Source organism: Zalophus californianus, chromosome 1 (assembly GCF_009762305.2).
Source record: "Zalophus californianus isolate mZalCal1 chromosome 1, mZalCal1.pri.v2, whole genome shotgun sequence".
NCBI classification, from domain to species: domain Eukaryota; kingdom Metazoa; phylum Chordata; class Mammalia; order Carnivora; family Otariidae; genus Zalophus; species Zalophus californianus.
This window is the reverse complement of record NC_045595.1, coordinates 109,785,980-109,813,702: the sequence shown is the minus strand read 5'-3', so window position 1 is coordinate 109,813,702 and position 27,723 is coordinate 109,785,980. Positions and strand designations below refer to the sequence as shown.

The window sequence follows — 27,723 nt, the reverse complement described above, 5'->3', positions numbered from 1 at the left end:
GCATGCCCTGATTGGCTTGCTCTGGAGGCGGGGACAGGACTCATTTGAGTCTAGGACCACTTCCTGAGGCGCGAGGCAGGAAGTTATCTGGTCTCTCTGGAGTCCTGTGGAGAAAGTGCTGTCTGTTGCAGTGGTGGCGGCGAGAACTGGAGGTGGGTCGGGAGACTGGCCGTTCGGTCTCGCCGCAGCCAAGGGCCCGTTTCCATCGTAGCACCACGGCACTCTCCTCCAGCCCCGAGCCCGGCGCGGCTGCCCGGGGGGCTCCTTCAGGCTCCTTGACGCCACTCCAAGGGGCGCCTATCTGGGCATCGCCTGAGCCTCCAGCCAGGGGACTGACTCCCGGCTTCAGCTCTCCGGGCCACTGTAAGAAGTGCCCTTATCACCCCTTGCCCTGTCCTCCTCCTCCCTGAACCATCGAGACCCTGGTCCAGAGCGATAGCCTTGGACCTGGGACTAGGCGGATCCAAGACGCTCAGCCCCGGCACCCCACAGACGGGGCTCTGCATCGTCTCTGATATGTCACCCACCATCTCCCACAAGGACAACAGTCGGCAACGACGACCAGGGACTTTCAACCACTCTCTGGATATGAAGAGCGGTCCTCTGCTGCCAGGCGGCTGGGATGACAGTCACCAGGAATTGGTGGGCGGGGAAGGGGACAAAGAAGCTCTGCGGGATACCGCCACTGGTGACTTCTCAAAAGCCCCACGGAGTTGCCGGGCCGAATTAAGCAGCATTTTGCTGTTGCTTTTTCTTTACGTGCTTCAGGGCATTCCACTGGGCCTGGCGGGAAGCATCCCACTCATTTTGCAGAGCAAAAATGTTAGCTATACAGATCAAGCTTTCTTCAGTTTGGTCTTTTGGCCCTTCAGTCTCAAATTGCTCTGGGCCCCGTTGGTTGATGCAGTTTACTTTAGGAACTTTGGTCGTCGCAAATCTTGGCTTGTCCCTACACAGTATATACTGGGACTGTTCATGATATATTTATCCACTCAAGTGGACCGATTGCTCGGGAACACTGATGGTAGAACCCCCGATGTGATTGCTCTCACTGTGACATTCTTTTTGTTTGAATTCCTGGCCGCCACTCAGGACATCGCTGTGGATGGTTGGGCGTTAACAATGTTATCCCGGGAAAACGTGGGTTATGCTTCTACTTGCAATTCAGTGGGCCAGACAGCAGGCTACTTTTTGGGCAATGTTTTGTTTTTGGCCCTTGAATCTGCGGACTTTTGTAACAAATATTTGCGGTTTCAGCCTCAACCCAGGGGAATCGTTACTCTCTCAGGTAGTGTATTTAAACTATTATGCGGTTAGGTTTATTTTACGTTTATGAATCCTTTTGACAGAGTGCGTGACGTTGGAGGCAATCTCATAATTTAATTTGCTGGAAATTATTCTGAGGGAGATTCCCCGAGGTTAAGTTTTCTGCTAAAATGAGCTTCAGCCAGAATGAGTACAGGAGAGCAGGCATAATTGATGAGTACCCTGCAATGAGCAGGGAGAGGCAGCTCATCCAATAACGTTGTGTAATGGCAAACAAAACTCAGTCTAGGGAGCTGTTGACATTTGCTTAATACATAGATGCACATTTTTTAAAAGTCTGGCTAGTGTGAAGGAATGAATCCAACCTGACTCCTGTGGCTTCTTACATTTTCCTTTTATTGGATTGAGATTTTAGTTCCATGCTTTCTGGTTCATTTCTGCCTCTACTGATATACCAAGAGTCCTCTTCTAGCCTTCTGGTGAATAGAATAGGATTAATTTATTCAGCATTAATGAGTTGGCCAAGTGACAGAGTTCTAAGGGCCTCCTATGAATAAAGCAGAGTCCAACCCACAAGTAATAGGAGAAATGAACATTCATGGGGAGCTCAGGGTTGTTAGCTTGTGAGAGTCAGGCTTCACACTGCAGATAACATTTCACCTTGCTGAATTATAAAATTCCATGAAGTGGCTAAGTGGAATTCCAGAAAGCACACCACCAGGTGAAAGTGCACTGAAGCTGCAAAGTACAAAAAGGTACAGGACAGTACCTACTGTGTTCAGAGCGCCTGAAGCAGTAATGTGGGGACCGGGTTTGGGAAATAGGAAAGAAAAGTTGTGACCCAATTAGTAAGATTTTCTTGAATTGCTGTGAGAAAGAGTTTGAAGTTTATCTGGTAAGCAATTTTGTGTAAGTTCTACAAAATTTCCCCTTTTTCTGAATAAGTAAAATACATGTCCTTGGAAGGTTTTCTGAGTTTTTGTTTTAAGCTTTCCTAACAATTAGGAAACAGAAGTAAAATTAGCAATATCAGGAATAACCAACAACAGGAAAATGGTAGAATTCTTCATTTTGATAATGATGATGAATTTAAGTGATTCTCTTGAAATGTAAGCAGTTCAGCTTTCTCTCATCTTCCCAGTACTAGGTTGGGGATTCCAGACAGGATAAATGTCAGGGGTAGTTGTGTAGTGAGGGAAGTATAAGGATTATATAATAATATTTGGGGAGTGTGGAGGATGGAGGGATTCACAACTGCACTACTTATCTCTTGAAATCTTACCTCCTCCATAGCCCTACGCCCTGTAAGAGATCCCCTTTTCTACCTCCTCAAACTGTTAGTGAGCTACTACTACTGATGAAATGATAATTATACTTTTCTTTAATTGGGTTGGGGCCGAAAATGGTTGAGAGATACTGCTTTGCATTTAAACAGATTGGTCTTGAAGTATTCTGGGGTCTCACTCCTGCTCTATAGATAATTCTCTGCCTAGAAATATTTTGTGAATGCATCGTATTAGCACCTTATTGCTTTTTATGCATTTTTTCATTTTGTAGTGGAACTGTTCATGTCACCAGGAAGGACTAATGAAATGGTGTATTACTTAACATAGAAAAGCCTCAGAAGAGATGTCAAGATTTAAGAGGTTGTGGAAACTAAATTACTAACTAGGTAAATTAGAGCTTTCTCTAAGTACAAGAGTGATTGATAAAACATCATTCCACAGCCATTATACATTCAGGAGCCATGTTAATTATATCCTTTCGTAGCCACAGCTGTTCCCCAATGGGAAGATCAAAATTGTACCGCATTGGATTTTTACTTACACTGATTTGTTATTTTGAATAGCTGTTCTGTGGAATTTGAACTTTGTTTCTAGGAAATTGTAAAAATAGCTTAGTATTTAATTTAATTTTTTCTGTGTTTTGGTTTTAATTCAAACATTTTAGTAAGTTAAGAGTTGAAGAGTTTTCGTTCTCTTTCTGATTGTACATATCATATTTATAGCTTCGATCTTTCTGCAACTTAGTAGCAGTATAAAAAAAAAGAAAGAAAAAAAACAGCAGTTTTTAGGAATTTTAAGAGCACAGAAAGAATGATGAAGGAAATAAAATTGCTTAGGTAGTAAAAGAAGAGCCAAAACACTGAGGCAGATGTTTAGAAAATCAGAAAATTAAAAGCCTAATTATGAATTATAAATATGAATTATGACATATTTTAGAATTGTAAAATATATTCTCTGATTAACACTTTGTTTTGAGTTACAGATAAATAGAAATGGAATATATTGAGGAAAGACAGTTTTTGCCATTTACAAAGCAGTAATCTAAATAATAAATTTAGAACATGAAGGACAAGATGGGAAAAATCCCTTAGAAACAAAACCTTGATTGTCCTGAGATTGGCTTTTTGGTGCTTCAGGGATCCAAGGCAGTCCTGAACTCAGAAGGGAGCTTTTTCCGTCCTGCCCCCTTTGGTTTTCAAGGATCTTTAGGACCAAAAAGAGACAACCTTTTGAGCTGCAAGAGATGATGAAAGTAACCTAGAAGAACACAGATATTAGAACATAGTTTTATGACTTGGAAAGATAATATATTCCTTCTTTTTTTTTATAATTTAGATTCTGATTTGTATTTTTGGGAGCTGATTTTTTTTTAATTGAGGTTAAATTGGTATATAACAGTATTAGTTTCAGGTGTACAACATAATTCAGTTTTTGTGTACAATACAGAGTGGTCCCCACAAAAAGTCTAGTTACCATCTCAATTCATTCTTTTTAAAGATTTTATTTATTTATTTAGAGCGAGCAAGCGTGCACACACACAGGCGGGGGGGGGGGGTCAGAGGGAGAGGGAGAGAGAGAATCTCAAGCAGATTCCCCCCACTGAGTGTGAAGCGTATCATGGGGCTTGATCCGATCACCCCAAGATCATAACCCAAGCCAAATCAAGAGTCGGACACCCAACCAGCTGAGCCACCCAAGTGCCCCAACCATCTCAGTTCATTCTTATAGATGAAGAAACTGAGATCAGATGCCTAGTTGGAGGTAGAGATACAGGATTCCCCCCACTATCTGAATGTAGATCATTCTTAGAAAACTTGTAAGCTAAAATGGCATAAAGCAGAGTATCCAGACTTTATTTTACAAAAGACCTACTAGTGTCTTTCTAACAGTTGGTAGGAAACTAGGAAAAACCCCAGGGAAAACCTTGAAACCTAAATATAATTTGTGCTGTTTGGGCTTTTCTACCAGAGAAAAGTAGCACTCTAACTGCTGATGTCTAAAAACATCAGCCCACTTCTGGACTGCCTAATGGCATAGAAATGACAAAAAAAAATTTTGTTTTGTTTTTTAAGTGACCTGTGGCATTTATTCACTCAGTGCCTGTTTGGTGCTAGCCATGTGATAGGTGTTAAAATTTGAGAATTCTCTGCTCCAAAGGAATTTATAATGGGACTTTGCAGACCAAAATGATGGACTGGGTAGATGGACAGTGTAAATTAATCAAGTGAATTGGTACAGGACTGTAGGGTGTGGAGGGGACAGTAGTGACCTGAAAAACTCATGCCCATCTAAAGGTGGGGAGCTTCAATTTTCAATAAATTGTTGTCTTGTGACAGTAGGATCTTAGGATTGCCAAATCTTATTGGTATTCAAGAGAAGCTAGAGCTTCCTTCTTTGTTTATTTTATAATTTTAAAAACATTTATTGGACTCACATGAAATATGTCTTTAGATCCAATCTGTGAACTGGTAATTGAGGCCTACTCCTCTAGAAGCAGTGATAACAATAATGAATAGAAGAAGTGATTGGGATAAGGACCAGGGTATTTGGGTTGGGGCAGGTTAGATCTGATACTGGAGAAGAGCGCTAAACATATTAGAGCTTAAGAATTAGTTTATCATATAGATAGGCATGAACATGTAAGAGTCAATCAGAAAAAAAGGAAGTATTTTGAAAAAAACTGGTGAAAGAAAAGCTAATCAAACTGGCAATGAATATAGTTAAAACAGTATTTGTAAGATATTCTTAGAACTAGGAAGAGAGCAGGACCAATTAATTCTTACTTAGAGACAAATTTCTTTGTCGTGCTTTCTGAAGCAGGATTCAATATATATTGTGTGACCAGAAATACTATTTAGAATGTGGCCAGGACTAACTGACCCATTTCTAGATAGACCAGTTACTTTTAAATAGGCTGTAATACATTTTTTTAGCATGTACATCTAGACTTAAAACATCCTCCTGCATTCTCCGAAGGTAAAATTATAGAGGTAAAATTGTAACAGATGGGCAGTTGCTAGAGATTGGATGAGGAGAAGGTGAGTTTAAGTGGATGATAGCATGAGGGAGTCTTGGGGAGTGATGGAACTGTTCTGTATCTTGATTATGGTGGTGGTGATTTGAAATTTATACATGTGTTAAAGTTCATAGAACTGTAAACCAAAAAAAAATTTAGTTTTACTGTATAATAATTTTAGGAGTCTTTTTTTTTTTAAGATTTTATTTATTTATTTGACAGAGACACAGCGAGAGAGGGAACACAAGCAAGGGGAGTGGGAGAAGGAGAAGCAGGCTTCGCGCTGAGCAGGGAGCCCGATGCGGGGCTCAATCCCGGGACCCTGTGATCATGACCTGAGCCAAAGGCAGACGCTTAATGACTGAGCCACCCAGGCACCCCTAGGAGTCTTTATAAAAATTTTAAAAAACTAATCCATTACTTTAAAAGCTAATCTCTGGGTAAATATCATACAAAGTATGTGATATAAAAATCCTTGAATTTAGCTATCTTTTTGCCTTGAATGGGACAGGTTCATAAATCTGGTGGATCTTACATCTCCATACACACAAATGGAGCAAATTTGAACTTATTTTCAAATATTGGGACCCTGGTAGTAAAGTGAGATAAGTAGAGGAATACTGGGGCTAGTAGATTCAGGAAGGATTAGATATTAAAAATTGGAGCCCACACCTCAGAAAAGAAGGTCTTAAAGCCTTTTTTTCATTTTAAAACAAAGTGAAGGAGAAATGGTACTAAGTGCTTTCTTTGCCCAGTAAGGAAATGTGAGATTGCTTTTGTTTGGAAAAGTCAACTTATAAAATATACTCTAAACCAAAAAATTACTTGATTTTATTTGGCATATATTTTACTCTGAATTTCACTTCTGCTTTTATTGAAATTTATGTAGAGGCCAATTGAATTAGCCTTTATTATAAATTTATCAATGATAGAATTATAGAACCTCTCTAATTACAGGCAGTCTCCTACTTTCATTTATAGTGTTCCTGAAAACTATAATTTGAGAAAGCGAAATAGACTTACCTTATAAAAGGAGATGTTCTGTTCCTAGAAAATTAGAAATAAAGAATATAAAACCTCTGATTTCATCTATTTTTTTAAGAAACAATTTTGAATAAATCTGGTATTTTATAATGTTCTTTATATATTTTTTAAAGATAATATTTTTAAGTAATTTCTGCACCCAGTGTAGGACTCAAACTCACAACCCTGCAATGAAGAGTCACATGCTCTACCGATTGAGCCAGCCAGGTGCCCCATATGTGTTCTTTAATTTCATTCTTTTAAAAAATTACTTCATATTTTTAAATTTGGGGTTTATATTTTACATTGTATATACTATATTAGTATAGGAGGTCCTAAGTATATAATTTATACATGAGTGTGCATGCTATAACTTTTTTTATGGATGGGGCGCACATTCAAAAAGCAAGATGTTCTCTTCCACCATTTCTATTCCTTGGTTTAGGGTTGTCTAAGAATTTTTTTTTTTTTTTTAATTTCATTCTTTCCCCTCACTTTTGAACACAGTCCTTGCTGGCTGAAGTCCAGTGGTGATCAATTGAAGCTACAGAATGGGTGATTTCAACATACCTAAAGATTTCTATCTTTTTTGGTTGCTTTATATTATCTTACATTTGAGACCTACATTTCTTATTCCTAGCACAGTTTTAGAATTTTTGTGTTCTAAAAAAAAAAAAAAAAAGAACTTGTGCATTCTTAAATTTCCCATTAATTTTTTTTAACTTTTTATTTTAAAATAATTATAGATTCACAGTAGGGCAGAGAAATGTTTAGTGAAATCCCATGCACCCTTCCCCAGGCTCCTCCACTGTTAACCTCTTACATAAGTATAGTTCAATCTCAAAACCAAGAAATTGACATTGGTACAATTCATACCATTACTCAGATTTCACCAATTATACATGTACTCATTTGTGTTTGTGTGTGTGTGTGCGGGTGTGAGTAGCTGTATGTAATTTCATCACATGTGTAGCCTTGTATAATCATCATTACCACAATGATGATACTCAACTGTACCATCACCACAAGACTCCTTTTTTTATTGTGGCCTGTTTATGGCTATACCCATTTCCTCCTCTCCATCCCTAACCTCTGGCAGCTACGAATCTCTACCATCTTTATAATTATGTTATTTCAGAAATGTTAACAGGAATGAAATCATGCATATGTATCCTTTAGGGATTAGCTCTTTTCAGTTAGCATAATTTCTTTGAGGTTCATCCAGGTTTGTTGCACCTATCAATGATTTCTTGCTTTTTATTGCTGAGAAGGATTCCATTTCTTACACATACCATGGTTTATTTCACCACTTTTCCATTGAAGGGGATCTGAGTAGTTTCCAGGTTTTGGCTATTTTTATGTGAAAATAAGTCTTCATTTCTCTGAGATGAATGCCCAAGTATGCAATGGCTGGTTTCTGGTAAGTCCATTTTTAGTTTTAAAAAGGAACTGCCAAACTTTTTTCCAGAATGAAACGAATATACCATTTTATCTTCCTATCAGAAATATATGAATGATCCAGTTTCTCTGCATCCTTGTCAGCATTTGATGTTATTATTTTTCATGTTAGCTCTTCTGATGTACTCTTCATCTTCATGTGGTAGTTTGGAGTGTTCATTGTCTGCTGTTTTATAAAAGTCTAAATTCAGCTTACAAAAAATTTAGTGGTGTCAGGATATAGGTTATATAAAACCTGAATGCAAGAACCTATCATAGCATCAGAGTAGAGATATATATGTTTAATATTTTAATTAAAATCCATTTTAGGGTTTTGTGCCTGGCCAGTACATATTTTAAAAAATTAAAAGAGTGATTTACTTCCATCCATTCAGTGATAAGAGGCGCAGAGTTAGCATGAGGTGGGAGCACTAAATCTGTTGGCTTCTCAACCTTGCATCTTGGGCTGAGTTTGAGCCCAAATTTTGGGACAAGATGGTCCTTAATAGTAAGATAGCTGCTTAATCCAGGCCTTGATTGAAGAAACAATCTCTTCTACCCCAGAGGAAAACCTAACATTGTTGGAGTTAATGAAAAGGTATGTAATCTCGGGGCACCTGGGTGGCTCAGTTGGCTGGGCGACTGCCTTCGGCTTGGGTCATGATCATAGGGTCCTGGGATCGAGCCCCGCATCAGGCTCCCTGCTCAGCGGGAGGCCTGCTTCTCCCTTTCCCACTCCCCCTGCTTGTGTTCCCTCTCTCGCTGTCTTTCTGTGTCAAATAAATAAAATCTTTAAAAAAAAAAGAGAGAGAAAAGGTATGTGATCTCAAACATGACTTTATCTTCCTAAGGAATTAGGAAGATTTCAAAATTTGCTTTATATTTACTTGATTTTCTCATTATATGCTATCTTTTAACATCCTAATCCCCAGATCAGATATGACTATATATATTGTATAGTCAAATAGCATTTTCTGTGAGGGCTGTACAACAGCGTGGATATTTTGAGTAAATGCTTCAGAGAGAGATTTGTGGCACAGAAAAGTCTGTTTCTTTTAAGATTCAGCCAGTGACCCAGGGCCAATCACACTATTTCTATTTCAGTTTCCTCCACTGTGAAAGTGAGTGTCAGACTGGATAGTGGGTGTCTAAAGTCCCTTCATGCTCTAACTTGTGAAATAGATTGCTGTGCCAAAAGCAAGATGGCGAAAGGAAGGCCTGACATTTAGAACAAACTGGAAGTTTGCTTCCCTGCCACTGACTTCTAAAGACTAAAGTTCATTTCCATAGTGTGAGAGTTCCAGGGAGAGAGAATTTGATCTGAGCCAAGGATATCAGACAATGGTTCTTAAATCTTCTGTCTTTTCTGATGGTGGCAGAGAGTGAACCTACACCTAGTCCAAGGGTCTGGGGACCTAGTCCAAAGCCTTAAAAGCATGAAAGCTTTTTGAAATCTGATGTTTTATCTTAAAAAATTCTTGGAAATTTTGCCTTCCCTGTAATGTATATATTTTTTTCATTAAAAAGGCTCCCCTCTAAACTATTGAGTAAAATGAACTCTTTAAGAAGATGCGCCATGTTTATTTATCCTATTTGTTTGCATACCCTTTGCCATACTACCGTATGGGTAGATGGAAGTGGGGAAGGGGAGTACACGTATGCTGAAGTATCTGTGTTCCAGACTTTGTGTGGTTGGAGCTAAAATGGGTATCTTCTCAGGCATATCTGGTTGATAGGAAAGAGAGCCTACTTGCTGTAGACAGGTATATCTGAGCATCTTGGTAGTAAAATGGAAAACATTATTGCTTTAGGATCAGATCCGAGTTTAGACTCACCTCTGGCATTTTCTGAACTGTAATACTGTTTCATTGTGTGTAAAGTAGGAATAATAATACTTGTCTTGGAGAGTGAAATTTATTACACTGTCCCGTGTTTTGCTTTGGCATGATAGGCACTCAGGTGCTAGCTATTATATCTTGGTTACTGGTGAATTGGCACATGCTCTTAAAATTTTGCATTCATGGGAGCACTAGATAAGATCTAGTAGCCACTTATGAATATTTAGTTTGACGTATGGTCTTTGCCTAAAAATCATGTTTATGAAACTTGCACATCAGCTTTGACGTCTTAACTATATATATGTATACACACACACACACACACATATATATACACACACATATACACACACACACATATCATATTGCCTTTACAGATGAAACACATAAATCAAAATTAACCAAAATGTTAGTAGTGAAATACTTAGATCATTTTTGGTAACAATATCTTTACAATGGTTGGTATATCAGACTATGGATGTTCTCTAACATCAAAGCAGTGTTAATAAATAATAACAGCAGTCTAATGATTATTACTATTTATGGTAATTGTGTTCATAAAACAATATATTTTCTGCAGTGGCTAAGCCTCTTTTTCTGAGCTTCATTCTCTTTGTGTGGGTTTGAATTAGGGCTCTGAAGTGATGCATTGTCGCTCCTTCCTTCTTTTATGTGTACTGTTAACTTTATCCAAAGAGCACAAAGAAATTAGAAATAATCTTATCTGCAAACAGTATTGAAATCTGTTTAACTTGTTCTTACATTTTTCTCCTGGTATTGGAGTTTAGATTCTAGATGAAGATTTTGTTTATGGGGCGCCTGGGTGGCTCAGTTGGTTAAGCGACTGCCTTCGGCTCAGGTCATGATCCTGGAGTCCCGGGATCGAGTCCGCATCGGGCTCCCTGCTGAGCAGGGAGTCTGCTTCTCCCTCTGACCCTCTTCCCTCTCGTGCTCTCTCTCTCATTCTCTCTCTCTCAAATAAATAAATAAAATCTTTAAAAAAAAAGATTTTGTTCATGAAAATTGGGAAAATATACTAAAGCAAACTTAAAGATGTTTTGCTTAGTGAACTGGAACTGAAGTAGTATATAACTTAAAATTAAAATAAAAAAGCTTTAATTAATTTTCACTTAACATTTAATTAGAGGGCGCCTGTGTGGCTCAGTTGGTTAAGCGACTGCCTTCGGCTCAGGTCATGATCCTGGAGTCCCGGGATCGAGGCCCGCATCGGGCTCCCTGCTCAGCGGGGAGTCTGCTTCTCCCTCTGACCCTCTTCCCTCTCGTGCTCTCTGTCTCTCATTCTCTCTCTCTCAAATAAATAAATAAAATCTTTAAAAAAAAAAACATTTAATTAGAGACCATTAATTGAAATTTCTAGTGACAGTGAAAGTAACATAGTTTTTTTTTTTTCAGGGTTTCTTTAGTTCCTTTTTTTTTTTTTTTTTTTTTTTAAGTAGGCTCTATGCCCAGTGTGGAGCCCAAGATGGAGCTTAAACTCAAGACCCTGAGATCAAGACCTGAGTTGAGATCAGGAGTCAGACTCTTAATTGAGTGAGCCACCCAGGTGCCCCTCAGGGTTTCTTACATCTCTAATTTAAACCAAATAATGAACAAAAATTTTCTGAATGAGATTAATATTGTAAATGAAATACCACAAACAAGTCATTATTTGTCAGAGTTCACTGTGACAACCCAAACAGTACTCTTCACTGAAACAACCCAAACAGTACTCTTCACAGAATTAATAATGCAAAAATAATGAAAAGTAGCCTCATTTAAAAGAATAATCTTAAATTGTTCATTCCTTTTGAACCAGATTGCAAAACACTACATTAACATAAAGTAGAAATTGTTATTTTGACGAACCTTTTTTTTTAAGATTTTATTTATTTATTTGACAGGGAGAGACAAAGCAAGAGAAGGAACACAAGCAGGGGGAGTGGGAGAGGGAGAAGCAGGCTTCCCGCTGAGCAGGGAGCCCCATGAGGGGCTGGATCCCAGGACCCTGGGATCACGACCTGAGCCGAAGGCAGACGCTTAACGACTGAGCCACCCAGGAGCCCCTATTTTGATGAACCTTAAGCATAAGACTTGTATATATTACTGCATTTTTTGAAATGGATACCTTTGTGTTTAAGAATGTTTCATGTTTTTCTTTTCATAACTAAAATTAATATAAAAAATAAAAATAATTATAGATTTCTCATGGTGGAGAAAAGAAATCACTCCAGAATACAAATTTCCATACGTGTTTAAAGATTTTGAGCTTCTTTAATTTGCATAATTTGAATAGCAGAGACTTGGTTTTGGCTAGGCTTTTGGAGGCTAAATAATTAGCCAATACTAGTAGATTCTTATGTCAACGTTAACTTAAAAAAATCATTATATAGGCAGTATGAAATAATGGAAAGAATATGAAACCCAAATTCAGAAGAGTTAGGTTCAAATTCTGCCTCTTAATTATTTGTTCTTTGACAAAGATTTAAATATCCTGAGCTGCTTTTCCTTACGTCTACTTACATAGTAATAATACCTGCTTTGCCTGTTTCACATGTTTGCTATGAAAATCCAATGAGATAACACAAAAAAAAGAAGCATTTAAACAGTAAAATGAGGGGCATCTGGCTGGTTCATTTGGTAGAGCATGCAGCTCTTGATCTTGGGGTTGTAAGTTCAAGCCCCATGTTGGGTGTAGAGATTACTTAAAAATAAAATCTAAAAAAAAAAAATAAATAGGGTGAAATTGGTCTAAACAAATAATTCTATATACCTCCATTGTAAGTGAGGTTCAAGCTGTAGTGAACACAGCAGTTAGCTTGAGTTAGCACAGCGGCAGAGCAAGACCAAATACAGAGGAAAAACCCTGACTCTAGTAGAATGCTCGCTCTACTTGTTTTTGAAAAAACGTATTGAATAGGCTCCATGAACAGTTAGTCGTACTACACGAGCAGTAGGATGAAAAGTAAACACATATAAAACTGAGTACAATTCTAGAATGTTAGAACTAGCAAGCATCTGGGATTTTCTAGCCAAGTCCTCTTATTTTACAGGTGAAGAAACTAAGACAGGGTTATCCAATAAGCTTTGTAGTGGCAAACTAAGATACATTTCTCAGGGTGGTTAAGGAGATATAGGCTTTGAAATTAGTTGTATAAAGGTGTGAAATCACAATTTTACCACTGACTTAGAATGTAGCTTCAGGCAATGTAACCTAAGGCTATTTCTTTATCTGTAAATTGGGGCTTAGTATTAACCTAATCTATTGGATTGTTTGTAGTAAAGGAGATATGCGTATATAAAATGCTTAGCACACTTATGAACATGATGTACACCTAATAAATGGAGCCTCTAATATTACTATTATTTTTAGTTATTGCACAGAATCTTTCAGAACATTATTCACTCCCTGTGCTTAATCTGTTAAAAAAACAATGGCTAATGGCCAAGCTCTCTTTCACTGAAACAACCCAAACAGTACTCTTCATGTGTCCCCATTGTGCATGTACAAGTATGAGGAAATTCCTTGTGTCACACTATTGAAGCCTATTCTAAACAGATTAAAAACATTAAAAAGTTTAAAAATAAAAGTTGGAAGATCTAATATAAATGAGCATCTGTTTGTTGCCTAAGTTATAATTTAATAAAGAACTGAAATGGCTTAATGTGCTTAAGAAGTATGACTGATGGAGAAGAGCATGTGACTCCTGATCTAAGGATTGTGAGTTTTGAGTCCTACTGTGGAGATTACTTAAATAAATAAATAAACTAACTAACTTAAAAAAAAAAGTAAGACTGATAGATCTTATGGGATATGAAAATCATCAGTCACCCTTAGCACTTTCCTTGAAGAAAATGACACAACAGACTTGTTTCATTCAACCCACAAATGTCTATTTTCCTTTTCTTTTTCCTTGTTAAATATCCCTGTCTATTTTGGTCTATGTAATAATATGTTCAACAGAGGCAGGACTGTCTTGTTCATCTAGTATGCTTGGTATGTTGCCTTGAACATGATAGGCACCTAAGTGTTGATCTTTTAACAGATTTAGTGGAAGAAAAGTTGTATACAAAATTAAGTATCCATGCAGATATGTCATTTCAAAGGTTATAGATGTTAACATTTTTAATTTCAGATTTCCTTTTTTTCTGGGGAGCTGTATTTTTGATAACAACAACTCTAGTTGCCCTTCTGAAAAAAGAAAACAAAGAAGTATCAGTAGGAAAAGAAGAAACCCAAGGGATCACAGATACTTACAAGTTGCTTTTTGCAATTATAAAAATGCCAGCAGTTCTGACATTTTGCCTTCTGATTCTAACTGCAAAGGTAAGATATTTATAAAGCAAATGTACTACCCTGGTACAATTACCAGTATCATGGAATACTTCCATTGCCTTTTCATATCACAAGTTCCTTTCCACTACTATTAGAATGTAACAATAAAAAACGGTATTTTCTGTTTATTAAGTTTGTTTTAAAAGATGTGATAATTTCAAAGTAACCAAAACGTCTTGGAATCTTGAAAAGAATTAAGCAAATTTGAAGAACTTCTAATAAATGTGAAATTTTACTTAATGGATGATACTAATGCTTGGGATGGAAATGAATGCCTTGAACAGCTCTGTACTGTTATAATGAGTGTACATTTAATGTCAGAGGTATTATAATTATTTACTTAGAAAGTGATTTACAAACATACAGAAATATTTAAGTTTTAGAAGTCTATTTAAAAGTCAGTTGACTTATTTTTTTTAATGTTGGAAGGAAATATACCATAAATAAATGGGGATTTTGGTAACTTTTATTTTATTCTTTATGTTTTCTGTATTAAGATGTCCTAATTAAAAAAAAAAAGTCCTAATTCTATAGTCCAAAAACATTTCAAAGATATTATGCTAGCGGAAAGGTAAGTTTATTTCAGTACAGTAAGAGATTGCTAGTGTTGGAATTAGTATTCCTAAAATCTAAAATCCAGGGGTGCCCAGGTGGCTCAGTGGGTTAAGTGTCTGCCTTCAGCTCAGGTCATGATCCCAGTGTCCGCATTGGGCTCCGTGCTCAGCAGGGAGCCTGCTCCTCCCTCTCCCTCTGCCTTTCTGCCTACTTGTGATCTCTCTCTCTCTCTCAAATAAATAAATAAAATCTTTTTAAAAAAAATCTAAAATCCGTTATAGGAGTTTCATATTATATCTCTAAAGCTATCTTTATATATACTTTACAGCTATCTTTACCCTGAAGTAAAAATTGGTAAAAATTAGAGCCTCATTGTTTTTGAAATAGTGAATTTTTTTCCTCTCTAATGATAGGGTTACATTTTAAGGAAACATTGGGAAGGTTAAAGTTTAGAAACTTAAGATTCAACTTTAGGAAATAATGAAAGGTTCAAAAAAGATAGTAATATTCTCTAATTACATCATTTAGAGGTAATCATTGGTAACACTTTTGGTATATTTCCTTCCGGCCTTCTTTTTCCCCTTTGTGTGTGCGTGTTACATGTGTATGAGTGTGTGTATACACACTTTATATATATAAATGTAATTAATAAGTTATAGTCAACAAATTAATATTAATACTATATATATACATACAGATATGCATGTAAATAAAAGTGGAATTGGATCATACCATATATAATTTTAAACTCATTTTTGTCTTACTACTCCATATTCCTTATTATTAAATAATTTCTGGAAACATACTTTTTAGGCTCCGTCAGTTAAGTGCTGATTTCACCTCAGGTCTCCATCTCAGGGTCGTGAGTTCAAGTCCCACATTGGGCCCCATACTGGGAGTGGAGCCTACTTAAAAAAGAAAAGATACTTTAATAGCTATATAATTGTCACAGTGTATAGATTTGCTATAATTTACTCGTTTTTCTGTTGTATATTTGCTTACATTTTTTAATTATAAAACTGCACTAGTGAATATTTTTGTGTATTTCCTTTCAGTACATTCTTAAATAGGCAATTAGTGGGTCAGTGAATATGATTGCCAAATTGCTTTTTAAAAGATTACAATTATACTGTTGATAGCAATGTATAAGGAGGTGCTTCAGTTACAGAATCTAGAATCTTGTGTTCCCCTTTTAAAGTAAACCTTGCCAAAAGTAACATCTCTCCTAACTTTTAATGTCATAGATTAGTTTTCTCTACTTTTGAGTCTTATAATAAATGGAATATCCAGTATGCATTTTTATGTCTGGCTCTTCTATTCTTTCACTTAACATTATATTTGTATAATCCATATTGTTACTCATAGCAATAGTTTGTTCATCTCATTGCTTATAATATTCCACTATATATACATATGCTATAATTCATCCATCCTACAACAGATGTTTAGTTATTTCTAATTTTGGACTATTATGAATAGTACTTCTATGAATATTCATGTACATTACTTTTGGTGAACATGAATGCACATTTCTGATGGGTAAATACCTAGGAAGAGAATTGAGGGTCATAAGAAATGTCTTATTAGATACTGCTGCACAGTTTTCCAAAATGGTTGTTTCCCTTTCCCTACTGCCAACAGTGTAAGAGAGTTCCAATTGCTTCACAGCCTTGAAAGACATATATTGTCCTTTCAAATTTAGCCTTTCTGGTGGGTGTGTAGTGGCATCTCATTGTGGTTATAATTTGCATATCCCTGATGATTAAAGCGGTTGAGCATCTTTTCTTATGGTTATTGGCCATTTAAATATCCAGAGCTGCTTTTTTTTTTTACTTTGTAGAATTTTTATATATCTTGGGTGTTTTGTGTCTACAAATATCTCCTACTGTGGCACTTTTAAGATCAAGTAAATGTTGAAGTCAGTTTGTCTGTTTAAGTTTTACAGAGAATGGGTGAAATAGTAGTGAAATTCTTTTGTGGATTTAAGTAAAACATCATTGGCCTTTAATTTTTCTGTGGTGAAATTTGCCCTTTGGCTCCATTCCAAGAAGTTAAAGTACATACTATTACCATTTCTTTAAAGAATGTTTTTTAATATAGTTTCACACTTACTGAAAATTTGCTTATATAGTTGAAAGAATTCCCATATGTCAAATCTCTAATTGTTAACAGTTCCACTTTCTGTATTCTGTAGATTTATGCTCTATTACATATTTCTTCTGAAATACTAGAGTATTTGTACATATTATGCCCCTTTATCCATAAGTACCTTGAGTATATATTTCCTAAGAACAAGGGTTTTCTTTTCCAATCCACAACTTAATCAAAAATATAAGAATTTTAATTGATAAAATACTATTACCTAATCACAGCCTATACCCAAATTTCACCAGTTGTCCCAGTAACAGCCTTTATAACTTTACTCTTCCCTGGTCAGGGACCCAGTCCAGAATCACACATTGGATTTAGTGGGTATCAGCCTTTTTTTGTCCTTCATGACCTAGATGTTTTAAATTTTTCTGTAGAATGGCCTTCCATTTATGTGTGTCTGATGTTTCTTCATGTTTAGGTTCAGGTAATGCAAATATGTCAGGAATATTATCCAACTAATAGAGTGATGACTTTGGGGAATTCCATGAGGAGCCTTATGATGTCTCTTTATCCCATTAACTGTTGATAACTTTGATTACTTTGTTAACCCATTATAAAGTTACTATTTTTCCTTTTGTAATTAAAAACTAATTTATGGAGAGATACTTTGAGACCCTCTAAATACCTTATTTCATCCCAAACATTTACTCACTACTTTTAGCATCCTCCTTTTTGTTTGTTTTTAAAAATTAAACTACGGTTTTTCTTCCCTTTCATTTTATTTAACCCTTCAGATAGAATGTTTTCTCAAAATTACTTTTGAAATGTTAAGACGATTTTTGGAAATTTTATTGTGATCAGTGAGAAATCATTAAAAACGGGTATATGTGGCAGTGATGCTTCATTTTAACCAGATTTTATTTGGAGTTAATTAAAGACTCTTTTTAAAACTTAAAACATAGAAATCAGTAAGTTTGGATTTGAATACTGTTTATTGTAAGAGATTGAACTTTCTGAAATTTAGTTGTAATTACAGCCATCTGCTGTTCCTAAAAGTGCTGAATTTTCAGTTGTTTTCACTGAGTATTGTCAGTAGACCATAGGACAAAGTATGCCTTCTGTAACTTGATTGTTGTACCAGATAGAATAATATATTTACTTGTAACTGCCGTAAATCAATAATGAGATTGAGGTTCTTGGAGAACTTACATATGCTTGAGGAAAATATTTTGTAAATCACAAATTAAAATATTTTTTTGTTTTTATATTGCAGATTGGTTTTTCAGCAGCAGATGCAGTAACAGGACTGAAATTGGTAGAAGAGGGAGTACCCAAAGAACATTTAGCCTTACTGGCAGTTCCAATGGTTCCTTTGCAGATAATATTGCCTCTGATTATCAGCAAATACACTGCAGGTCCCCAGCCACTAAACATATTTTACAAAGCCATGCCCTACAGGTAAAAATGAAATAAAACCTTACTAAATAAGAAAGGTTAAATGAGGAACATTCATCAGTATCACTAATAACTGTGTAAAGTATATATGGAAAAAGACTTGAAAAGCATCTTTAACTTCAGTATCATTTATATGCACTTTTATCTCTTTTTAACCTCCTAATAGGTTTTAAATAACAGGCTACTTTCACATAGTAGGCATACAGATTTCTGGTTTTGTTGTTATTTTTTAACCTAAAATGGACATCAACTCCATGTTTCTTTCTTTTTCTATAGATTATTGCTTGGATTAGAATATGCTCTACTAGTTTGGTGGACTCCCAAAGTAGAACATCAAGGAGGATTCCCTATATATTACTATATTATAGTGCTGCTGAGTTATGCGTTACATCAGGTAAGCTTGCTGTGGTTTTCTCAGAAGTAAACTTTTATTTTTGGAAAATAAAAAAGACATTTTTCTACAATTGCCTTGAAATAATGATAATAAATTTTAAGACTTAAGCATGAGTCTGACACTGAAGAAATTATTTGGCAATGAACTTTAAACATTGTGGCTTTTGATTTATTGAGCTCTATTCATAGTTTCTTCATTTCATTTATTTCGTTCATTCAACCAGTATTTGTTATATACAGAATTAATTCCAAAGCTTGTAATTCTACCCTTCCTAAGTATTCCTCAGTCCATCCCTAGACTTGAGTTCTTTATTTCTTCTATTCCCGATGCCTTTTCTTTCTGAAAGTCTTGAGAAATAATGATGGCTCCTGGGCGACAGATCCCAGGTTTTTGGTTTCCATTCTGTACTGAAAGTTAAGACTTACTCTTTGTGATTTTGAAAATTGTGTCTTAATCTGCCTTCTCTTTCTTTATTAGGTTTGTTTGTAATCCCTAGCCTCACCTAAGCTGCTGTTGCAGAATGGGGTTGTGTTCTGGGGGCAAGTGATTCAAGTAAACTTGTAGACACCCAGCAGTAAAATTTGGGACTTGAGTGCAGTTATTACAAATGTGTATCTAAGAGTCACTTTGGATTTCTCTATGGAACCTAGTTTAAACTCTTTGCAAGTTATAATTACAAACTTCTCACTTGTTTTTAACTGAAACCTAAAAATGTGGCTACCAAGTAATCTCAATAATTTTTTACATATAGTTATATCATTTGAGAGAACTCCATAATTGATCTGTCCAACTAACTGTATATTTAAAGAAGTGCTTTAACTTAATAAATGTTTCGTTATCTGTGTAAGTAAAAGAAAACTACAGTGTAGTAGTCCAAAAATCTTTGTTTGGCTTTGGATTTGATTAGAAAATTTTCTAAAGTGTAGCGTTGACGCTCAGACAGCCAGATGCTTTCTGGGAAAAACTGTACAAGGCCAAGTAAATTTGAGAAATGATACCTGACATAACCCTTCTTTATGTAGCATCTTAGTCATCAACAAATACTAATTGGACACCTATTCCATGCCAGAAACCATTCTAAGTGCTAAAATATAACTGAATAAATCATGCCAAAATCCCTGTCCTTAAGGAGTTTATATCCTAAAGGCTTTCAGAGGCCTACAGTGAAAGGGACCTGTTTATTTTTTTGTGTAACTTAGTGTTTCTCAATCTTTTTTGACTCTGGAATACCCTTTTCTTTCTTTCTTTGTTTTTTTTTTTTAAGATTTTATTTATTTATTTGACAGAGAGACACAGCAAGAGAGGGAACACAAGCAGGGGGAGTAGGAGAGGGAGAAGCGGGCTTCCTGCTGAGCAGGGAGCCTGATGTGGGACTCAATCCCAGGACCCTGGGATCATGACCTGAGCCGAAGGCAGACGCTTAACGACTGAGCTACCCAGGTGCCCCTGGAATACCTTTTTCTATGAACGCCCCATGGAATAGTATTCAAAGGAAAGCGATTTGGGAAACATGGTTTGTTTCCATGTTTCTAAGTGGAGGGTTAATTCTTGCCTCTTAAGTACTTTTTGCCTCTTAAGGAGATTTTTCTGTTCAGTTTGTCTCATAAGTTTTGAAATGTTATCATTCTTTATATGTAAAAGAAAAAATACATATATATTCATTCACATATATACTTATATATACACACACAGGATGTATTTGGGGACAATACAAATATGGGGTTTTGCTAATTGCTTGTATGCATCCTTCAATGCCACCCTGTTTGTCATTTTCTCTATGGAGCTTTCCTTGACTACTTACTGTAGAATTAATCTCTCATTTATTTAGATTCCAGTAGCATAATGTGTGTACTTCTACTTTCAATACTTACTGCATTTCATCGTAATTATTTATTCCTTGTTTTCCCAGCCTAGAATAAGTTCTTCAAGGGTACAGAGAGACTGTGTCTTTTTTTTTTTTTAGGATTTTATTTATTTATTTGACAGACACAGCGAGAGAGGGAACACAAGCAGGGGGAGTGGGAGAGGGAGAAGCAGGCTTCCCGTGGAGCAGGGAGCCCAGTGTGGGACTCTGTCCCAGGACCCTGGGATCATGACCTGAGCGGAAGGCAGACGCTTAACAACTGAGCCACCCAGGTGCCCCGAGACTGTGTCTTATTCATCTTTTTATTGCCATGATCTGGCCTGGCCTATAGTAGGTGCTCAATATATCTTTGTTGACTTGAGTTTAATAAGGGTCATGAAAATTAATTTTCAGATTTATGATTTTGACTTTTTAATTCAGACTCTTTTTTATAAGATCTAATTATGGTAAAGTTGTTTTATATTTTCCTTGTAGGTTACATTGTACAGCATGTATGTTTCCATAATGGCTTTCAATGCAAAGGTTAGTGATCCACTTATTGGAGGAACATATATGACCCTTTTAAATACTGTGTCCAATCTGGGAGGAAACTGGCCTTCTACAGTAGCTCTTTGGCTAGTAGATCCCCTCACAGTGAAAGAGTGTGTAGGAGCATCAAACCAGAATTGTCGAACGCCTGATGCTGTTGAGGTAAGTATGTTGTAATTTTATTTATTTATTTTTTTTTTAAAGATTCCACCTATTTATTTGGGAGAGAGAGAGCTCGAGCAGGGTGGGGGCAGAGGGAGAAGCAGAGCAGGGAGCCCACCGTGGGGCTCGATCCCAGGATCATGACCCCAGCCAAAGGCAGTCGCCCAACCAACTGAGCCACCCAGGTGCCCCAGTAGGTTGTAATTTTAGATAACATTAAGCTAGTATTAAGATATCAATTTTCAGGGATGCCTGGGTGGCTCAGTTGGTTAAGCATCTGCCTTCAGCTCAGGGCATGTTCCCAGGGCCCTGGGATTGAGTCCCACATCAGGCTCTTTGCTTAGCGGGGAGCCTGCTTCTCCCTCTGCCTGCCGCTGCCCCTGCTTGTGCTGTCTCTCTCTTTCTCTGACAAATAAATAAAATCTTAAAAAAAAAAAGATACTAATTTTCAGGGGAACCTGGCTGGGTCAGTCTGTGGAGCATGCCACTCTTGATCTTGGGGTTGTATGTTTGAGACCCACATTGGGTGTGGAAATTACTTAAAAAAATAAAATCTTAAAAAAAAAAGATTAATTTTCTTATTTTGCCTCTAGAAGTACTGTATCTTTTTAAAAAATCATATCTGCCCATAGTTTCTTCTTTTTTTTTTTTTTAAGATTTTATTTATTTGACAGAGAGCACAAGCAGGGGGAGCAGGAGAGGGAGAAGCAGGCTTCCCACTGAGCAGGGAGCCCGATGCGGGGCTCCATCCCAGGCCCCTGGGATCATGACCTGAGCTGAAGGCAGACACTTCACCGACTGAGCCACCCAAGTGCCCCCTATAGTTTCTAGTGTAGAAATCTGTTTGTTTGTTTTTTTTTCCTGTCAGAACTGAGGGTTATAACACTTAAATCAGTAAGAGTAGCTCACTTGAAGATGCTTCTCAGCAGGGGAAGAGCAGTCTCTCTCCCCTTTACCTTGAGGATCCTATACAGTAGGCACTTAACAAGTGCATAATTAACAGCTAAGTTTTATAATGATAAAAAAGGGAAATTCCATTGATTATTTATATAACAATTGTAGCTAAACCTGAATGGTTAGCAGTCTGTTGTTAAATTATTTCAAATTAACATTAGCCCACTTCTAGAGTAGATTCATTGGAAATTTCTACACATTTCCCAAATATGAAAAGCTATATCTTCTCTTTCTTTTTTTTTTTTTTAAGATTTTATTTATTTATTTGACAGAGGGAGACACAGTGAGAGAGGGAACACAAGCAGGGGGAATGGGAGTGGGAGAAGCAGGCTTCCCGCAGAGCAGGGAGCCCATTGTGGGGGCTCGATCCCAGGACCCTGGGATCATGACCTGAGCCGAAGGCAGACGCTCAACGACTGAGCCACTCAGGTGCCCCTAAAAGCTATATATTCAAAATGGAAAATGAGTATTGTTTACAGCAAGAGCTGAAAAATATTTTTAATCCTTTTAGTAGCATTAGAGAGATTAAGACATATTCGCATATTTCACCATTTGAAATGAACAAAATGATGAAATGATTTAACAAAAATATATTTTGAAGGGAGCCTGGTTGGTTCAGTTGGTAAACCCTATGACGCTTGATCTCTTGGTCTCTGGGTTGTGAGTTCAACACCCATGCTGGATTACTTAAAAAAATAATAATAATAATAATAAAAATACCTTCCAAAAATATTTTTTTATTAATCCCTTAAATTAAAAGTAAAAACATCTAAATTGCTGAATATTTCCATTTTGAAATTGTGAAATATGTATTCTAATTTTACTTTTACAGCTTTGCAAAAAGCTTGGTGGCTCATGTGTTACAGCGCTGGATGGTTATTATGTAGAATCCATCATTTGTGTTTTTATTGGATTTGGTTGGTGGTTCTTTCTTGGTCCAAAATTGAAAAAATTACAGGATGAAGGACCATCTTCATGGAAGTGCAAAAGAAGCAACTAATGCATTCACTACTGGACATTCTAGGAAGGTAACTGTAGTTTCATTTTAATTCAGACAGCTATGATAATCAGTGCACAGGAGTATAAAATAATATTTTAAACAAGGAAATTATTAATATAAAATGCCAAATGATTAAAAAATAGAGACTCTCTGTATAGTTGATTATATTTTCCTTGCCTTGTTAATGTATTTGAAGTTTACTTAAGGTCAGGAAATTGGTTCTTAAAACAAGTTTTCTGGCCTTGTTATTTGATTTATATCTTTTTAATTTACTGACCAAAGTATGTTTTAACCTGCAGTGTAGTAGTCATGGGCAGTAACCATGCAGTCAAGTATTGTTATCAGTACCTATCATTGAACTGTATTTAAAATTTTAGTACAATATATTAAGTGGAACAGAGCTTGATATTCAGGTGCTAATTACAACTAGTCTGGCCTTGTTGGCAGTTAAATCTTATTTTGAATTGCAAATTGGTTAAATTCTATGTGGAATTTGCTGAGAAGAGAATGCAGACTACTGAAATGCCATTTTAGTTGTTATTTTTCTGACCATAACCACATTGTACTAATGAATCTGTGTTAAAAAGACTATTTTAAATGTATTTCCTGCTTTTGTAAGCATTAAAGATTTATAAGAAAATTATTCTAACTATTTTTTATAAAATGAAAGCTACGATTTTTAGTTTAATGATTCCCCTGTCCCCCTTTTTTGGAAGATATTATGATTCCTTGTTAACTTTTACCCTAAAACTTACATATGTTTTTTGTCATAAGTGCTTCATGGCATACAGACAGCTCATGAAGGGATCTAATTTAGTGTTGTATGTATGTTTATGGCAAAGTTTTGAAAATAAAAAATGTTTTTCTTCAAGCAGTTTTTTTTATTACTGAGAGAAAAAAACAGTAAAGCTTTTCGATTAAATAAAATCTAAATGATTAATACCGTAATTTTAAAGACTATTGCTGAGAGAGAGAGAGACAAAGACATTTTGTGCCTTTGACAAGTTAAATTATGTTGTGGAAGAATGTTTCTTAATTAAGCACTTTACTAGTGAGAAAAGATCTCGCAGTTACTTTATGTGAAATCAGGTACTGTATTTCCACTTATTAAAACACAACCTTCTGTTTGTAAACTGAAATGTCTGGTAGAGGATTGATATCCCAGGAAAATTAAGCTTTTGAATACATTAGCAATTCTCAACATATTATGTACACCCAGTGATAAGGTTCTTTGCGTATTTTGTGTTGCGTATTACTCTGACTCTTTAGCAATTATGTAAATCCTTCCAAAGTTATAGAAAAAGAAAGATTAAGTTGAGTCTGACTTAATTTTATCCTTGTGGGAAAACATATACTAATTTTTTATTTTGTTAATTTTATAACATAGGTTGAATTTTAGAGTGGGGTTTTATATAAGTAATGGAGGATAAAATGGGTGGGAGAAAATGGCACTCAGCATCTGAAGATAGAGGCAGTTCTCTAGAACTCATGCATTGCCATTAGAAAGCCTGGGTTGGGCATTGATGTCAGATTCTGAAGAATCACCTGGAAAATCATCCTAGAAATAAGGAAGCTACACCAAACCATACTCTACCATACTTTGTCACATGGGTTGTCCATTATCTTGTATTATAATCAAAATGCTTACTTGAATAAAGAAAAGAACCCACTTACTCTCATATGTGAAATGTATTTTGCTTTTTAAATTTTGGATTAAGAAGGTGACATTGCCATAATTACCTTTTGTTTCTTACCAATTCATATTAAAAATTCACATACTTTCAAACATACTTTGAAGTCAACAAATCTTTAATGACTTGAAGTATTAAAATATATTGTAAGCCTTTAACTATAAGGTAAAAGCCATTATTAATTGCATTTGCTCTAGAAATGAACACTTATTTTGAATTATAGTCCTTTGGTTATTTGGGTACATGTTTGTAACACATACGAAAAATGACTTCTTAATAGCTATGTGCAACTATATTGCATACATTGATTACTGATGGCATCTTACAAATGATCTACCTGAATCTGAGGATCTGTTCATGGTATATCAGTAGTACTAGAAAATACTACCTTTTTTGCATATGTTTTTCTTCACTGATAGATCCTGATAAACTCTACCCTCAAGTATGAACGTTAACTCCTCCAGTTAATGTATTATACATTTACTAGCTAATATTCTTATAAATCTTAACAATCTTATAAGATTAGCTAAGACTAAAACCAAAAATTCCTTCCTTTGTAAATATTTTAATTTTGCCTGGTCAATCGTAAAAAAAATTTGTTCAATACCTAAAATAGATTCCTCTATTTTTTTAATATTAAACCTTTGAGATACAAATCTGTTGTTTGATTTCATCTCTTTATTACAAGGATTTTTATCCTAAACAGGTGTCAGTGGGGCCTTGAAACCCCTGAATTGCTAGCAAAACTGGACATGTAATTATTTGTCTTTCTGGAGAGAGTGCTTGTTGAAATTGTAAATGGTCTGTGATCCAAAAAAGTGTAAAAGCCATAACCTTATTGAATGTGGGCTATGAATTGTAAACATAAATTTGAAATAATAGTTGTGAAACTAATTGTTTAAAGCATCCTAAAAACAATGTTAAAAGAAAAATCTTATGATGAAAACTGGAAAATGTCTGCATTTGTAGTAGTGAACTTGAACCTTGAACAGATTAGAGCAGGTAAGACATTACTGGTAGGGGAGAGTTATAAGGGTGAATTCTGTCCCAAAAAAGAAATATCTTAGTCATTTAGTATTTTTTTCCTATTAATAATTTCTGTTTTGCCCTGTTAACAGAAACCCAAAAAAGTATGTTGTTTTATATTAAATGGTTGAACTCATTATTTAATGTAACAGAAGACCAGGCTTGTTTTTATATTTTGGGGGATCATCTTTTTTCTTGTGGTTGAAAGAATGAATAGAACTGTATTACACAGACCCTGCTAAAACTAAAGAACCAATTTGTTGGGGACATTCCATGCAGATTTCCAAAATGTATTTTACCTTAGTATTAGAGAAAGAAAATAAGTTTTAAGAAATGATTCCATTGTAGCTAGGATTAATATATTTAATAGCCATTTTCATTACAGGAGGAAAGGTGACAATAGTGCATTGTACTACTGAGACTTCTTTTAACCAATGTCTTTGGTAGATGGCAAGGCATAATTAATTGATTTTTCTCTTAGCAGATTTAAAATACCTATTACAGACCTTGTTTCTTTTTCCACTACAGCTTAATCTCTGCCTGATTTGACAGTGCCAAATTTTTAATGTAATCGCTATTTAATTTGGGACTGGGAGCCTTTTCATTTCCTACCTGTCAAAACTGTTATTAGAATCTTTGTTTTACTCCTTTAAATTGTTGGCAAGGTAAATGGGCATGGAAAACTTTTATTTTTTCCTGGAATTCTGTTTTGGTAGAGGAAAGTCCTGTATCAGGATGGAATAGTTAATGTGCAGGGCTCATGCCCTCTCCTTAAGTGAATAGAAACATTTTTTTATTTATCAGATTATAAATATTGCTTTTAAGGAGGGTTTTTTATGAGTGGCAGATATTTTATAGGAGGAAATAGTTTTATGTAGCAAATTGAAAAATTTATGATTAATTATAATTTCTCTTTTAAAGAATTTGTCAAGTATATAATTTAAAAGATACTAAAACATCAGCAATATTTGCATAGTTTATATGAAGTCTTGAAGCATTGAGAAAAGGTTGCTACATTTTAATAGTTTTTTATTGGCAATATATAGAAATAACTTTATAACAGTTTTGTGTGAAGAGTAACAAATAGCATGATTGAAATGAACAAGGTACTGGTATAATCCTTAGGAAATTATAAATCTCTCAGATCTAGTACTCTAGCCAATTACAATTAATCAGTCACTATTATAAAGTATAAAAATTAAAGCCTATCCCTATTTTCACCAAAATGACCTTATTTGTTGAAAAAAGTTTACTTTTTATAGCCTTATAGTTAATGAAAGTGAAATTTTTATCACATGCATCTATAAAATTAGGAAAATATAAAATCAGGGCAAAAATCTGATGTTTTAAAAAGTTTGACATATTTGGTAAATTGATAGATTACCACTGTCAAGTTATATCAATGAATCTAGATCCTATTGTCCTAAGAGATTGCTTTATGTAAGAATTAGTGTAAAATTGAAAAAATACACAGTGTTAAAAGTTGTCGTTGTTGGGGTCTTTATGAAATCACTGCATCCATGTACAGTTTTGAATTAAAAATGCACAACACAAAATAATTTCTATTATCATTTTTGAAAGACCTAACATTAGCTTTGATAGTTTAGCATTATTTAAGTGTTTTAGTATATGTGAAATGTTTATTTGGTTAATTTATTTTCAAATGTTAATAATATTAAATATTTATGCAATGTTTAAATATTTGGAGTATATTTGAAATAAATTCTCCAGATTTTTGCATAAAGGATTATTTAAGTGCTCAAAATGATTGCTTCACAATTGATCTCTAAAAAATAAAATATTA

The 27,723-nt window shown here is 35.4% G+C and overlaps 1 protein-coding gene across 3 annotated transcripts; it reads left to right on the top strand.

Moving 5' to 3' along the window:
* The first annotated feature begins 58 nt into the window (after nt 1–58).
* Nucleotides 59–27,723, top strand: SLC33A1 (solute carrier family 33 member 1). 3 transcript variants are annotated; one of them, XM_027585711.1, is made up of 6 exons: nt 59–1,288; nt 14,000–14,190; nt 18,119–18,303; nt 18,577–18,694; nt 21,033–21,080; nt 23,035–27,723. In XM_027585711.1, exons 1-6 carry the CDS (start codon nt 517–519, stop codon nt 23,200–23,202), a joined length of 1,482 nt encoding a protein of 493 aa, XP_027441512.1. In that variant the 5' UTR covers nt 59–516; the 3' UTR covers nt 23,203–27,723. The 3 variants fall into 3 exon arrangements, with proteins under 3 accessions (XP_027441512.1, XP_027441511.1, XP_027441513.1); XM_027585710.2 differs by having other exon boundaries at nt 21,033–21,248; XM_027585712.2 differs by lacking the exons at nt 14,000–14,190; nt 18,577–18,694 and having other exon boundaries at nt 21,033–21,248.

What these genes read in the sequence shown, in the direction of transcription:
- SLC33A1 (XM_027585710.2), top strand. Translation starts at nt 517, where the DNA reads ATGTCACCCACCATCTCCCACAAGGACAACAGTCGGCAACGACGACCA. An exon ending in GGGAATCGTTACTCTCTCAG is followed by an intron (nt 1,289 to 13,999) that starts GTAGTGTATTTA and finishes TTTTAATTTCAG; the next exon opens with ATTTCCTTTTTTTCTGGGGA. An exon ending in TGAGTTATGCGTTACATCAG is followed by an intron (nt 18,695 to 21,032) that starts GTAAGCTTGCTG and finishes TTTTCCTTGTAG; the next exon opens with GTTACATTGTACAGCATGTA.